The sequence below is a fragment of the Falco naumanni genome, chromosome 2 (assembly GCF_017639655.2).
Source record: "Falco naumanni isolate bFalNau1 chromosome 2, bFalNau1.pat, whole genome shotgun sequence".
Taxonomy (NCBI): Eukaryota; Metazoa; Chordata; class Aves; order Falconiformes; family Falconidae; genus Falco; species Falco naumanni.
In genome coordinates this window covers 60403817-60420467 of record NC_054055.1, presented here as the reverse complement: position 1 = coordinate 60420467, position 16651 = coordinate 60403817, and the positions used below count along the sequence as shown (strand labels likewise).

General features: G+C 39.8%; 1 protein-coding gene across 7 annotated transcripts; it reads right to left on the bottom strand.

Moving 5' to 3' along the window:
• Positions 1-754: 754 nt before the first annotated feature.
• BIVM (basic, immunoglobulin-like variable motif containing) lies at positions 755-16638 on the bottom strand. 7 transcript variants are annotated; one of them, XM_040584482.1, is made up of 12 exons: positions 16433-16638; positions 15520-15619; positions 14458-15058; positions 12848-12974; positions 11978-12073; positions 11783-11887; positions 10452-10546; positions 8987-9119; positions 6673-6744; positions 5738-5821; positions 3729-3825; positions 755-2253 (listed from the first exon to the last, which is right to left on the bottom strand). In XM_040584482.1, the coding sequence occupies exons 3-12, from the start codon at positions 14945-14947 to the stop codon at positions 1963-1965; spliced, it is 1590 nt and encodes a 529-aa protein (XP_040440416.1). In that variant the 5' UTR covers positions 14948-15058; positions 15520-15619; positions 16433-16638; the 3' UTR covers positions 755-1962. The 7 variants fall into 7 exon arrangements, with proteins under 7 accessions (XP_040440416.1, XP_040440419.1, XP_040440417.1 ...); XM_040584485.1 differs by having other exon boundaries at positions 15520-15614; XM_040584483.1 differs by having other exon boundaries at positions 16323-16442.
• Positions 16639-16651: the final 13 nt, after the last annotated feature.

The window sequence follows — 16651 nt, the reverse complement described above, 5'->3', positions numbered from 1 at the left end:
GGCCGGCAACCACCTGCGGGGCCTACGCCTGCCCGGAGGAAGGTGCAATACCCAACGCTGCGGCGCAAAAATCATAAAAAAAAAAAAGGATTGCGGCTTTTTTTCTTCCCGCCCAAACATGATTTTTCTCAGAGCCTATGCTCTGCCCGCCCCTCTCCCAGCACACCCCCGGTGCCCCTCACCGCACCCAACTCCCAGCAAGCCCTAGGGATAGCTCCCAGCAGCAGGTTCCCAAGGACGTGCATCTTTCTTCTGCTAGTGCTGGAAGAATCAAACGTGCTATACCCTCTTCACTGATGAAGTGTGACAGCCTCCAACCCAAGAGCAAAATAATCACACCTACTTAAGAACAGCAGCAGGCCCTGTTCATCAGTGCAACTATCATTATTAAGCAAAACTTGACATTTATGTAACCGATTTAAACCTGAAGTACCCTAAAGAACACAGCTCAAGTGTTCTAAATAAATTAGAGCCCTCCACCCAAATTCAGCTTGCAAAAGTCAAGTCTGAAAATAGTTCATCTGGAAAATAAATTTTTCAAACCCTGTTTTGTTCAGTCATCAGCCCGCAGACTTTGGGAAATTAAATATTAGAAGTCAAGTCACGGTAGCTGCACAGGCCTGCGAGCAAAGAAACCCTGCCTCCAGGATTACTTCACAAAGCAGCGGTTGCAGTTCAGATCCTTCGCTTACCTACTTTCCTGAAAACCTCCACTAGCATAGGGTCACCACTCCCAAGACAAATGAAAACAAAATAGAAAACAAATTTTATTGAATGAACAAAAGTCTAAAAGTCTCCCATTTGTGGTTAACAAAAGCAGCAACCTACAAAACCCTGGCATTCCATGACAAATCTTTTTATGTCAAAAAATTAATCCTTGAGCAGGTATGAACATCTGTACACAGAAAGTTAGGACTGCTGAGATGTGTTAGGGCAAACAACTGGATAAATTTCAAATTAGGTGGGGGGAAAAAAAAAAGGGAAAAAAGAAGCTGCACACGGACACCTGAAAAAGTTTGAATTGTTTGCTGGCGGAGAGGTATATCATCAGGGCTGCCAGCAGTTTTCGGCACTTGCATCCCCTTCATACAAAATGAAGGGAGCAGCAGAAAAACAACAGCTTTTAAGAATGAACAAGGAAAAGAACTGCCAACAGAACACAGTGTTCAGCTAGCTCCTTTGGCTAATGGTAAATGCAGCTTTTTAATACTGAATTTCACAAGTGTGTCTTAAGCAAGTCCGTGCCCTCAAGAGGCTCCAGGATAAGAATTCAGCCACTGTGCCCATAGAGCAAAAGCAATAAAGGTTTGTCCTGGAACTTTCCCTACCAAGGCGATTCCTCTCAGTCTAAAACAGGCATCCAGCTAAGGGAAAAGAAACTTGAGACCTGCTTGACAAAATATGATCATCTGACTGACAGAGGTCTACTGGGAACTAAAATAAGAATGTACATTCACTTGGTAAATCTAACAAAGTTTTCTAATATATGTGATTTTTTTCCTTTTCACTGGATATGAGCAGCCTTAATAAAATGGAGTGGAAGGCAATGTTTACTTTCATCCTTACACCATTTGCAGAATAACCCTTTTTATAAAGTCCTATCATAAATTTTCATGCTTTTGAATACTAAGTATTTTCAATGAAGTCTGTTTATTACATTGACTAATTTCAATCTGTTCTTTTGTTTTCACAGATCGGGACATAGTACAATTATTTCAAAAGAAATGATTGATTTTGCTGTCATGTGTACTTTTGATTGCAGAAGTACAGTAATCTGTGCTTATCTGTCAGTTTATACATCAGATCTCATCCACTGCAACCAAGTCATGAGATTTACTTAATAATCATGAAGCTGTACCTTATACCTTAATTTCTATTCATATGTATTCTAGGACTAATAGATCCCTAATGTTTTGATTAAAACTAACTTTAATATATCAGCCCTATTACCTAAAGTTAATTTTAATCATTTCCATCATAATCATTATAACTCTGATACCCACTGTTCCTCCTCTCACGAAGATTAGATTTCTTCCATGTAGATTCTTGATGAAAGCCAGCACTGAAAGATCGACCCAGTCGTCCATGTTGTTTCTTAGAGATATTGTCTTCACTCTCAGATTTGGAAATTCCTTGTCCTTGTGTTTGGGACTGTTTATCCTGTCTAACATTTCCAAATGGAAAATTCCAAGGACCAAATCTTTGCCAGTTAAGTCTCTGAAAGGCAATGATGCAATGAAGATTTCCTCCCACCTAATCAAAATAGAAGGTTCTTTGTTAAATGCACACAAGCACATTTCTAACGTACATAGGTATTCAAAATTAACACCTTGGTGGGTAACAGAATTCTTAAAAAAAAAAAACCAACAACCAAAAAACCCACAAACCAACAAAAAATGCAACACACAAACAAAAACCAACCCACAAAACCATATCCACAAACACCAATTCTGCTCAATCAATTCTGATTGTTTCCCAGATTGAATTATTGCCTTGTTTCTCATCTAAGTTATCCTTTTTCTCTCTTACGGGCTAGTATAACTTATCTTCTGCTAGTCTTTTTCACTCTCCAGCTATTTTCATACCAATTATCTGCTCTGGTTCCTTCTCATCTTGCTGACATGGTCTTCCATAGGGTCTCCACTTTTTAAATCATCTTTTCAGTCTATTATTTTTCATAGACTGTCAATCTACAAATCAAAAATATATCCCCCACCCATGAGACAAAGCCCTATCTATAGGAAAGGAAGATTATGTATTGACAGCAATCTGCAAGAGAGACACATACATTCTTTTATGTTTGTTCCTACACAACTGTACTTTCTTGCCTGCTTACATGTAGGCCAGAAGGTCATGCACCGAAAGGACTGCTCTGTAGTTTGTCTGTAGAGTACTTCTATACTTTCTGCAGCTACATTTTAAGCCAACCAAGTTAAATATTGTGACCAAATATACTGTATATGCATTTATCCTGGTTCATCTTAGCATATACTAAGCTACTTCTGTTCTGTATCTTGTCCTGCAAGTAAATACAAATTAATCTGTAAAGTACCCACATCTGATTTTTCAGCTGGGATAGTTAACTTTCTCCTTAGTAGCTGGTACAGCACTTGGATTTAGTACGATAATGTTGACAACACACTGATGCTTTAGTTGTTGCTAAGTAGTGCTTACTCTAACTCAAGGACTTTCCAAGTTTCCCATGCTCTGCCCCTGAGCAGGTGCACAAGGAGCCAGGAGAGAGCAGAGCCAGGACAGCTGGCCTGAACTAGCCAAGGGGATATTCCGTACCATAGAGCATCACGCTGAGTATATAAACTGGGGGGAGCTGGCCAGGGACCACTGACCACTACCTGGGGGCTAGCTGGGCTCAGGCAACAGGTGGTGAGCATATGTACTGTGCATCACTTGTTTTTTAATTTTTCCTCTCTCTTTCATTACAATTGTTGTTGCTGTTGTTATTATTTCAATAATATTTTACTTTATTTTAATCATTAAATCCTTCTTATCTCAACCTACAAGGTTCACCTTTTCCTGATGCTCCTCTCCACCCCACCAGGGGCAGCTGGTAGTGAGCAAGTGACTGCGTGGTACTTAGTTGCTAGCTGAAGTTAAACTACGACAATAACAAGTTTGTTTTGGTGAAGTTACTTTACACTGCTCTAGTATGAATAAATTTGCAAAAAATCTACCATGAATTTCCTCCCATCTTCGTAAGTTTACATTACCTTCTTTGTTTTTCGATGCTGCAGTCCTCTTTCAAGGTGTCGAATATCTAGATACTCTGGATTTTGGGTGTTTAGGTCAGTGACGATATCTGCCCACCTGTGCAGTAAGTGTATTACTACTCAGCTGGCATTTATGAAACCTCAGCACCACTAAGACTCATGTACACACACATGCAAATACAGATCTGCAGCTTTAAATAGTCTTACTAGTGATTTAAAGATAAACAAACATGAAAAGATATAAAAGCCTCAGTATTAGAGACATCAGGCTAGACAGAACAGTGTCACTTTTAATCAAAGCATTCACAGGGAGACACCTTCCAAAATGACTTAAGAGCACCATGAGTCATTAGTCGTGTTGCTTACCAATTCATCAGTTTGTGAAACAAAGAAGCAAAGCATGGTTTAGGCAAGGAGAAACATTCGCTTTTACTTTATTAAATCCTCTTTTACCCTTTTATATTCTTTTGCTCAAATCCCTGTTTGTTTTTCCCACCCACTAAATCTTTTTTTACCAGACAGCTCTCACCATAACTCACCCCTCCATTTTATTTCTTTCCCATCTACAATAAATTATCAATTCAGTCATTCCCCATTCACTCAGCTCTTCAGATTTTCATAGTCCCTCTAGTGCAACTAAATCGAATATCCCCATATTCCAGACCACTTTAAGCCTGCACACTACCTTTTCATTTCTGCCAATGTCTAATTACCTGCTTCTCTCTAAGATGACCCTTCAAGTTCAGAAAATCCATTTCTACTCCAGCCTTTGCCCTCCTACCTTAAGCACAGGACTTTCTGCTGGCTCTCATTGGGACTGTAGGAGGAGGAAAAATGTCTCCACAATCAAAAACAGTATTACATAGGTTTGCATTCTATATTCAGAAACCTTTTCCTCTGCCATTTGTAGGTTATATACCACAAGACAACATGTGTAGTACACCGTTTCTCAGCAACCACATGCATAATGTGATTTTTATTTTGTTGCACTTAATCCAAAACATCCAGCTATTTACAGTTATTGAGGCAATTGTATCACTGACAAAACAAAATCAAAAAAAGAGTATCTGGGTTTTAAGTACTAGCTTAGATCTGACTAGCTACAAAACTGTCAGATAAGCACTTTCAAACAATTTTTCAAAATAATTAGAAAATGAAGAAGAAACAAAGCAGAAGTTGTGTGATTTTTTTAAAATTATTACTGCTATTTTTTCACAGCTCTTTTCCTAATATATCAAGAAAAATCACTCCATAATTAACTCTAAGGGTGGCAGAGAAGCTATTTGCTAAAACTTGTTTGGGGCACAGAACTGGTTTCTTGAGAAATACTACTCTTTTGCATTGTTCCCTCATTTCAGAAATCGATATTAAGTGTTATGAACTAGTATGTCTGAACTAGCAAAGCTGAGAAAGCTGTTATATTAATTTATCATGACAAATATAACTAAACGATGAAATTTTTACATAGCACCCTCTAGCTCTCCTAGGCTCTACGTCTAGTTTAGACACCAACTTCTTATGAGCCAGACCTCATCATAAACATATTGCTTTAATGTATAGATAAGCTAATAACACAACAGAGTACAGGCTGGACCTGCAGCTGAGCTAAAAGATCTTGGTAGCAACATAATATTCTGTGCACACCCCAGACACAGCCTGTATATGTCCTCAACCGCAGCATAAACTCCTCCAAGGTTTGTACAGCCTGTAAGCCACAACTGGCATGACTGCAGACAGCTGAGGCATCTTCTCTTCCTGACTAACGTGAGCTATGTCACACTCAAACAAGAGAAACAGGCTTTGGCTTACGGCAGCCCACACATGATATACAATTGTAGAGCCAGCCTTGAGGTCAGGGCATGAGGTTTCTCACTAAAGCACTTGTTTCTGTCAGAACTGTAGTACATTCATTTGAAAGAACTAAGTCGTCGCTTGGTGACTCTTAGTAGAGAAATACAAATTGTTTTGAAAGAAAACATATTGGTTTATATTCTTACCAAGTAACGTACCTTTTACAGTGTATTGTTGGATGTTTTCTGCTTGGCTCTCCAATTAAGATCCAGTATTCTACTTCTTGCTGCAAGACTCGACCTCTGTTCAATAGAAGATACAATCCTAGTAAGATTTATTGTGCATACTAAAAAGAAAGAGAGAGATTAACATTCTGTTGATCTTTTTAGGATCTTCTGACATTTAAAATTCTTTCCTCAGCCAAACTAAAAAACAGCTCTTGTGCTATCAACAGTGTTTGCAATTGCATACAAGGTAACTTTTTGTTTCACGTGGCCTGGAAGCAAGATAAAACCTATTGCTTATTGTTTGGGAGAAAGACAGATCTTCATAAAAAACAGTATTACTTGGATGAGAGTATAAGATCCAAATATAAGTATTTACGAAACAATGGAAATAAGAGTTGTGGAAAGCCACACAAAGGTGGAACAAACATCTTCCTCCCTACCTGTGATGTCACTACAGAGTCACAAAAGAGCCTCTTCCAATATTTTTAAACTATACCCCAGCTGACAGCTGTTACTAACAGCTGCAGGGTAACCTGTATGAAAGCTACTGGCAACTTCAGCTGCTTCCTCCTAAGTATCCAATACCACATATCAAAAATCAAAACCCTCAACCAATACTGGTTTACATTTTTCACAACTTCCAAGAAACTCAAAGCCTGCAGTAACCTTGTCAGGGAAACTCTGTGACAGACATCAGGGCAGACTGTAAGATACAGAGAATTGTTCTGTGACTTCCTGTGTATAATCATCCAATGAAAAATTACTTCAGTTTCAACTGTGACAAAACCTGAAATTTTTATGCCTAAGGTATTAGGCAGCATATATGCTTGCAATAATTTGTTTACTTACTAAAACTCCTTGTAAAATAACAACGTATGCCATCATTGTACAGATGGGAAACCAAGACACAGGATAAAATGACTTACCTAAAGTCACACTGGAAGTCTGTGGTTGAACTGGGAACTGAACCCAGGTCTCCCGAGTCCAAATCCAGCAACCTAAGATCATACAGGAAGTCTGTAGGTGACCTAAGAACTGTCTCCTAAACTCAGCCTAGCAACTTATCTACCCATTTCTTTTGGAACTTAAATGTTTCTTAGCTTAATTTTTTTAAAAAGAATAACATTCCTTTGCAACTAGAATGCAAAATAGGTAAACAAGAACTGCAGCAGAATCCATTGACACTGCTTCTGGAACCAAACACATTTTTTGCCAGTAAGGTTATTCGAAGAAACAAAGAGCACAGGATGCTCTTCCAGTCTGACCTCCAGCCTAAAACAAGACTCTAAATGCTCCTTGAATTCATTATTTCACGTTACATTGTTAGAAGAGATCTGCTGTTAGGACAAAAATCTGATAGTGACTTAACACCACTAGTGACTGAGAATCCATTTCAACCATGGTTAAAGTTGTGAAATTGTCGTTCTCACTCATTACTACGCAATAAAAACTCAAACTAGCTATAAGGAATGTTGTAGTTTCCACACACTGAACCATATTATTTTTCAAACTGCATTTTCGATCTAGTAAACGATTATTTTTTTTTCTTTCCTCTTCCTGTGCAGATTCTTAGTAACCAACCAAGCAAGCCATTAACCTTTTGGTAAACTTAAGCAGACTGATGCATTGGACTTTTCTTTGGGGTTGTATTTTCCATACTCTTCTCACACACATGGCATGTCAGTGAATGCAGTCTTAATAAAACACTTCCGTATTCTTCTGTTCATATACTAAAAGCTTTCATTAAACATATGGTCAGACCCACAAGATTCAGGTGATTATGCTTTATTACCTCCAAACAATTACCATTTTGAACTCTAAAAGCAGAGCTAGCATTCTCCATTCCTCGATGTTGACTCTACATCTTCAACACAGTCAAAGGCAGACTGCTTAGGAAGCAAAGTGCAGAACTGAGGCTCACCCTACAGCAGTGACCTACTTTTTTTCATTGTTTAGCATCCCCCACTATTGGTATCTGCCAATTTTGTCAGGGACTGTCATCTTATGCTCAATGGTAATACTAATAAATACTGACCAACAGTTGAACCTCGAGAAAGTACAACAGAAACCTCTAATGTGTACTGTGCTTGCAACTACTTTGGGAGAGGAAAACCAGTCTAATTTAATACGGTTCTGTGAATGAGGTAAAACAAACTACTCTAAGCATATGATACAGCAGCAAGTTACACTCCTTACAAAAGCTAAGATAAATTGCCTCAAGTTTATGAAATTTTTCAAACTTAAAACTTGTGGTTTTAATGCAAGACCCTCCCTAAACTCAGTATGAATATCAATGCTATTATCCTCTTAAAACCTGTATTTAGTTGAAATTTATATGAACTATTCCATTATTTTACCCTGAGTAATATCACCCTGATAAATCTGAAATTATTCAGGCAGTTTATTTTCATTCTAAAATGACTGGCATATTACATTTCTCCTGGTCTTTGAGAAATGCTCCAGCATTCCAAGTGTTGTTTAAAAAAGCCAAACATACTGTGATAGTCCAGAGATCATTTTTAGCTTGTGTCCCCCCCCCCCCCCCCAACCCAATGCAATTCTTAGTAACAAATTATTTGGATATCTTTACTTTCTAAACCTTATATTCCAGTAGTTGCAGTTTATCATTATTAGTCAACACTGAAAAAAAAGTACATCATCATCCTGCAATACCTACACATCCCCTGTTCTCACCGTACACAAACACCAGTTTCTGTAAGTGCAGACTTCATCATGTCCACTTTGTAATGCATTAGCATCACTGTAGGCTTTTTGCTTCCAGTTTATTAAGAAAAATCCCGACACACACACACACACACCTTTGTTTCCCCCCAGGTTCTCTGGCAACAAGCGCCCCCCATAACTAGCTGGCCTTTTACTGTTTTTCCTTGAAAAACACCTAGCTTTTTTTCCAGCCACATGGTTATATTTTTCAGACTAGTTACCTTCACTTGTCCTTCAGGTAAGTAACTACCCTCTCTACATACCTGCCTAAAATGTCTTCAAACAATTTCTCAGTACCATTCATAGTTTTCTGTTTAAGTACTCTCCGTCTTATCTGCTTAGTTGTGTTTAAGTCAATCCTTTCAAATCACACAGTAGTGTTTTGCTAGTTCGGACATAAATGCTTTTACAACACACACTGAGATGTTATTTACAGAGAAAAATGGTATCAACTTGCAGCAAATTTTTCTGAATGTTTCCTCCTCCACTAAAATAAACATCAACACAGTATCTTACCTATAGGCTTTACTAGCTTTTACTGGGGTCGCTTCAAATCCAATTGGGCAAAAATAATGGTTTTGGCAATGGTAGATGTAGGCCATTGATTCATCTTTCAGTCCACGTGTTAGCTTCGCAAGGGCCCCGGCAGCTACAAAGAAAGATGAGGTTATAGGCAAGAGTGCTTTGGATCCTGCATAACACATTCAGGGAAAAAAAAAAAAAAAAAAAAAAAAAAGACCAAAAAAAAGACCTATTTGATAGCATAAAATAGTTACACTGCTTTTTAAAAATCAGAGGGCATGACCTGAAAGTCACGCACAAAACACAGTTTTGACTTCAAATTTCTTCCTATTTAATTTCCTGTCTGGTATAAAAAAAATAACATCTGTCACACAGCCTGTACTAGAGAAATGCAATACAAAGTATGCAGTGTATTTAGATCAAAGACATATTAAAAATTACTTTTCTGAAAAAAAAAAAAACCCAACAAAAACACAAACAAAAAAAGAACCAAAAGTATCTCTTAACCTAGGAAATACAGACTGCAACACAATGCAGTCCCATTGCCCCATGTCAGATGTAGCAAACATCAGTGAATCTACTGAAATTCCTTAAAGCTTTCAAACGGTTTGGTATGAAGCTTCTTGGAGCTTCCTAGTCTCAGCAACATTCTGCATTTGAGCATACAGTACCCTGTAATGTGATTGCAGTGCTCAGTTTCAGGAAAAACTAGAAAAGGCACTGAAACATGACAGAATTCTCAAATGGGATACCAAGAACAAAAAAATTATTTCCACTTTAATAATCTCCGCCAAAGCTCTTCAGCATGGTTTTATCCTTTTAAAGAACCTTCCAGTTAGAAAATAATTAGCCACACTATACCAAAGGCTAATAAACTGTGTATGAAAGTGTAATTTTTCTTAGGTAGCACACTTAAAAGTAGACATAAAGGTGCAGCTTCATAAGCTAATTGAGAATAAACACCTAACTTTTAGAGAAAGATGTTAACTAAAGTCAGGGAGAATGGATGAGGTCACTAACTTTAAGATTGCATTTTTTGGAAGTGTAAAACATTTATTAAAGCCATTAATACTTCTGTGCTGTACATTCTGTATTTTTTATACAACACAGATTTCTAAAATGCTGAAATAAAAATGTGTTGCTACCCCCGTGTATTACAATAAGCACATCTTCCAGGACACTAACAGAGAACTGGAATGCACTGTCCTGGATACCTTAAAATTCCAGTTCTGTGACAGCAGAATATACAGCACAGTATATATTTTATCAAAATAGAAGTACAAATGGAAGTTTTAACAAAAAAAAGAGAACCAGAAAAATCAGGCACCTTGGAGCTATTTGATAGCTTATGTTAAACTAGAAGTACTACTTAACAGAATTTGTCCTATTAAACGTTACACATCGCAGCACTTTTCAGTTTATATAATGCAAGAAGAATGCTTTAGGATTAGCAACATACCAGTTTCTCCAGCTGTCTTGTTCTTTCCATGAGGTTTATACAGAACATATGAGCATCCCTTGATATGGAAGTGATCATTTATTTGCCTGAACCATCTGAAACGGTAAGTTTAAAGACTGTAGTAACTCAAGAGTTATTAAATGAAATTTTATTTCCTCCCACTTATCCTCTGCTTGCCAGTTTAGAAAAAAAAAAAGTCTCAGTATGCTACTAAGTACCTACCACACTAGTACATAGATTGTAGATGACCATGATATCCTAATACAAACAAAACTCAACATACCCTAGAGAGATAAATAAATATGCAGAGCCTTTTCCTTCATTTTGCTTTACAGATTCGTAGTAACCAAAGGGCTGGATGTGAAATGCTGGTCCTATTGTGTTCAGTCCTGTCACCTCTAACTTTCAGTTACTCAGCTTTTAGAAAGACACTTAAATTCTGAGGTGCCAAACTTCAACCATGATTTGTAAGCTACATGAACGGAATCTTCTAAGACACCAGAAGCAGGAGCCTTCAAGTGAGACTTTCTGCATATCATGTGAGGCTTCTGTCACATAAGTGTCACAATGCGCCCAAGCATTAAAGGAGTCCCATACTGCAACTCTTCACAGCAGCAGTACTTAGGACAGGTCTGCAACTTTTCCACATTAGAATTTTAGAAATTCTAGAAAAAAAATTCTAGGAAAAAACAAATTTTAGAAACAATTCCTCAAGATCAGGAAACAGCAGAGCAGAAGTGAAACAGAATTTGAAAGTGCAATTGTTCTGTGACTCCAGCCCTGTCTTTTTGGCTTTTTTTTATCCCTCCTCCTCCTGAACAGCTCCATTGCAGCAAAGGTGCAGCACTCACTGTCTCATTTTCAATTCTTAAATATTTTTTTACATAAAGCTACTAGTATATCAATTGCCTTTTCACGTTGTTTCAGTGACATTAACAAGGACTTAACATGCATATTCAAAAACAGGAAAATGAGGCTAAAGAAAAAATTTCCTAACCAGGAGACTGGATTCATTAGAGTATTACACAACCATTAAACAAACTGAGCCAAACATCAAACAGAATTTCATGTTCAGCTGATCTGTGTAGCAACATCACACTACAAAATCGCTAATGGAAAAAACTCTTTGAAAAGTTCCTTTGGGCACTATCAAGAGTACACAGGTATGCTTCATTATTCTAAAACTTAAGAAGACTAACTTGTATCATCCACTTTTTTTTTTTTTTTTCAATAAATGAACTACTACTGTATTTTTAAACATTCAATCTTTTAGCTCTATGCTATTTTTGCATACATTAACAATTTAGCTGCATCAAAAGAACTAAACGTACCTCATTAAGGTTGTATTTCCAGTGAATGGACCAAACCTAATCTCCTCAAACGGGGGCTGAAAGCCCAGTATATGCAAAGCTTCTTCTTGGGTAATAGGTGGTAAACTGGGAGGGGAAAAAAATGTATTGTTTAATAAAGTAATTAACAAAATATTTTAGACTTTCCAGAGGCAAAGCTGTCTATGTGTGACTTACCTTCCAGCTCCCAGCATACTATATAAGAAATTCCAGCAAGACACTAAGGATGAAATTCCACAAGAAGTCTTGTACTGAGGTCGACTAACACAATACCTAAAACAAACAAAACCACAAACACAGTAGTAAGCATTCTTGATTTAGTTACAGGAGCAATCGCCACTACTTTTCTGTGTGTCAGGTCACTGAAATTTTTATTTCACACTGAAAGTTTTTATGTCACTTGTATTAATTAAAAAAAAAGGAATAAATATGTTAACTGATTTCTTAAAGGTTGTCAGATACTATTACCCTATTTCACACAAATCAGTCAAATTTCTAACAGCCCCATGGGGAAGTTCTGTACAAATGATCCCGTAGGATAAAATGGCTCAGTACAGAGTACCTCTTCTAACACATGAACTTGTAGTAAACCACATCTCTACCTGTTTACTAATGAATACCATTATGGGTCTCAGATTCCCTAGGCTAACTCTTAACTTTCTGATGTTATAGACAGTAAGATAGATGCATTGAATTAAGCGAATTTAGTGAACCATATTTATATGATATAGATTATACAGCACTGACAGATTCTGATTGAAGTATTTCCCAGTGAAAAGAAAAATCAGGAGTAAGACATATCAGTACGATGTTTAAGGTTACTTTTTGCCTGACCATGCTAATGAACCTGCATTTTTTTAAAGCAATGAATCCCCACATAAATATTTTCCTTACTGAAAGAAAAAACTATTTAGAAAGTAAAATGTTTTTAGAATTTCAGTAGACAGGGATAGTGTGAGATGTAGTGTATTGATGCATAATAATTTTCTAATAAAAAAATATTAAGACATTATCTGATTTCAGATAAATATAATTCATAAATATTACCATCTCCGGAGGTCCAACACTTTCCTTTCCTTCACGTCTTCAAGAGCAGAACGCTGAGGACACTCCCTATATTGTTTGCTTTTTTTGTCTATGGATTTTTTCTTTGTCACTTGTTTCTTCATGTTGCCTGCAAAACAGATTTCAGAAACAAACAAATGCCTAGTCTACCTTTCTTACCTTTCTTCTTAAATATCTTTAGCAATAGCATACACCTTAAATAGAGCCATTGATTGTGTTAGTGCAAACTAAACCTTAATTGGAGGAAAAAGTTCAAACACATGATCAAGATTGTCAACAGGTTTGTAAGGCTGCCATTAGCTCCGTAAACAACATCGTGTTTAGATCCTTAATAGAATTAACGCTGACCTGCCTGACTTTTTAGAGACAGCAGTCAATCTGATTATTCTAATATGTTAAATCAGTCGTCCCAGAAACAGACTCTCAGACCAGCATGGACTTCCCATCTCCAAACATTAAATGCACAGGGAAATAGAATGAAATGCTTGTCTTTCATAGCCAAGCTCTGTGAGCCCAGCTACACTTCCTGATGAAAACTTACATACAAATCCAACAAGAATAGTATACCCCTAAGGTCTTTTCCTCTTTGTAAGTGACTGAGGCAGTGGAAAAGAAAAGTTGGACCGCATGCTAGAGCGGAAGCATTTCTGTCCCATTTTGAAGCCATCATATCCAAATGAAATATACCACATATATTTTAGCAAAAATGACCACCCTGTAAGGTATTATAATTTGTTTCTTATATTTATTTAAGGACACTACATGTACACATGAAAAGGCAATGGCAACTTGGCAAAAACATGTTTTTAAGTTTTGATAAACCAGTTTCATACTAAGGTGGAGAAAAGAGCACTTTGAGTAGCTAGCCAAGCCACCAAGAAAAAGAAACCCGCAGCCTGCTCTAGACAAACAGAGGGATTACAGGACAAAGAAAACCAACTGTGTAAGCAAGTGCTTGATTCACTGTTGCCATCTGTGACTAGGCACAGAAAGAACACAGGAGACAGAAAATAAGCCAGTTCTACTGAAATGGGCTCCCCAACACTGTATACCTATAGCAAATCATGATAAATATAATTCTGTTATGGAAACCAACTGCTTTCCTAGGTAACTGATTATTTCATTTACTTCTTGTCATAAACAAACCATGTATTTAATTTCAAAATACATCTCTGAAGAACCTCAAAACATTTCTGCAAGTGACAAACCTGTACTTAACAGGGAAAAGGAATCACTGCACAATGCACTAGGTCCTACTAAAAGAAAAGAGAAAAACAACCCAAAAACCCAAGTGAAAAAAACCAACAAACAAACCCCAAACCAGAAACCACCCCAAACAATACCCAACAAAACCACACACAGTTAAGCAGAAGCCAGTCTTGTTTTAGAGCCACTTCCCTGATCAACTCCACTTAACTTTCACTGCTCCTATGCCACTCCCTCCTTTCCCAATGCGCAGATGGTTTGAAATGACATACGGGTTCTTCTACAAAACTTCCTCAAGAGATATGTGTGCTGACCAGCCCCCTCCACAGACAATTTGTAAATATGAAGCTTTTCCCTACCACACCATCAAATCTTCACCACCTCACCTGCTTTGTTCTTCAGATTTGTGGTCACACCATTGAACTCTGACTTGTCAATTTCCCATGCCAGTGGAAGCTTTCCAAGATCACCAGGCAAGCTTTCCAAGTTACCATCTTCACTGTAGATTATCTCTGAAGCACCAGTTTGAATGCCAAGTAAGCTAGGCGTGCTATTTCCAACATTTAAGGCAGCACTGCCTGACAGGCAGGCACTAACTGAAGCACTTGGGCTTTTACAAATAGATGTTACTCTGTTTAAAAAAGCATAGTCTGAGCAGACGGTATAAAATTTCTCTCGTGTATGAGTCACAGGGCATCCCCATGGATAATGCCCATCTCCCCTCGACACCAAGGACACAGTGGAGGCACCTGACATGCAGTATGGCCTCACAGGATCATGAAGAGAGGCTTCTGGGGATTCTTTCCCAGGTTTGTTTTCAGTGTTTCCATTATTTCGAGAACCATTCTCCTTTTCATCTTCTGAAATGGTAGGCATTGAACGATACTGAAGGAGTATTATACAGTTAAGAATATTTTTTCTTTGTTTTCACTACAACAGAGTTTGTGTCTTTCCCTCCATTGCTTCTGCAAGGTATTGATGAGGTACCTGAAAGAAAATGAGAATTTGGTACAAGTGTCTCAATCAACATAAAATATACACAAAGCTTATCTTTGAAATCATATCCAATAATGCTGAAATGCCCTTCAAGATACATCACAACATACACTGTGTCTTTTCCCAAGCACCTCTAGAGTTCTACAAATGGTGCTTTTTATTATTTGTGAGGTGGCAACAGCATATGCCATAGTGATACCATGATAATTACACTTGTGAACAAGCACACTAATCAAAAATAATGAAAAAAAAAAATAAAAGCTTCCTACATTTATGTAGTTGTGATCACTTCTATTTCTTACAGTCACAATACACTGCATATGTGGAGTACAAAGTTGACACAAATGAATAAATCACAGAAACGGCAACTTAATGTCACTAATTCTGAAGAATCCTGCGTGCTTTTGCTGCAAGTGAATGTCAAGCTTACAGAAAATTACAGTAACTATTACCTCTGTTGACTGTAAATTGACAACACCACCCGCAATCTGTTTCACTGCTTTCCTCGTAGGGCTGTTAAGGGTTCCCTTTTATTTTCCTGCGCCTCCTATTCTTTAAGACATGAAAAAAAAAAAGCAGCTTTTGTTTAGAGTAGCTAAAAACTACCAAGAAACCCCCAAATTTAGAAGGCTGGCTTGCTTTTAACGCTCTTCCTTAAAAAGCAAATTGACAGTATGTGTTATCTGTCATCTCAGCAGCTGGGACGCCTGCGGGAGAAGGCGCATTCCGCGGATGGGAGCCCTGCCACGCAGGAGGCGGGGGGAGGCGGGGGCTCCGCCGGAGGGCCGACCCCCGCAACACCGGCTGCTGGGCCCCGGCCCGACCCAGCCGCGCAAGAGTCTGCCTCCGCCAGAAGCGGCTCTCGCACCCCAACACATGCGGGGCGCTACTCGGGAGGTCACCGGGGAACGGGGCAGCCCTGCCCGCGCGCGGCTGCTGCCTGCAACGACCGCGGCCCCGGCCCGGCCCCGGCACAGCCCCCCCTCGGGGCGGGGGGGCGCCCGGGCCAGCGCCGGGAGGGGCGGGAGGGCCGCGGCGCCGCCAATCGGGACCGCGGAGAGGCTCTGCGGCCCCGCCCCCCGCGCCGCCGCCGGTCGGTTCCAGAGTGAACGGCCCCGGGGTGGGGGGCAGGGGTTGCCGGGAAGGTGGGCCCGTACCCTTCCTCGGCGTTTGCGAGGGCCGGCGGCGCCCGGCGCTGGGGACAGAGGGGAAGGGCGGCTGCTCGGCGCCGCAACCCGCGCTCCCGGCCCGTTACCTGCGCGGCGCCCGCCCGCCTGCCTCGCCTCCCCCGGCCGCGGCGGAGCGGGGACGCGAGCGCGCCGGAAACAGACACGGCGCGCGGGGGGAAGGGCGCCGCGGGCTCACCTGCGCCCCCCGCCGCCCCCTGCCTCCTCAGAGCCGCCGCTGGCCGGCACCAACTCCCGCAGTCGGCCGGGGGGAGGTGCGGGGCTGCCTGGCGGTGGCGGCGGCCGCCCTCTCCTTGCAGGCCCCCACGGCGGCTCAGAGGAGCCAGCTGCCCGTCTCCCGGCTGGGCCGCGGCGCCTCGGAGAGGCACCTCTTTAGCCGCGTCCCCCCCGCACGCGC

What these genes read in the sequence shown, in the direction of transcription:
- BIVM (XM_040584482.1), bottom strand. Translation starts at nt 14,947, where the DNA reads ATGCCTACCATTTCAGAAGATGAAAAGGAGAATGGTTCTCGAAATAAT. An exon ending in GGAAATACAACCTTAATGAG is followed by an intron (nt 10,547 to 11,782) that starts GTACGTTTAGTT and finishes TTACCGTTTCAG; the next exon opens with ATGGTTCAGGCAAATAAATG. An exon ending in GACTTCCAGTGTGACTTTAG is followed by an intron (nt 5,822 to 6,672) that starts GTAAGTCATTTT and finishes TCTATTGAACAG; the next exon opens with AGGTCGAGTCTTGCAGCAAG.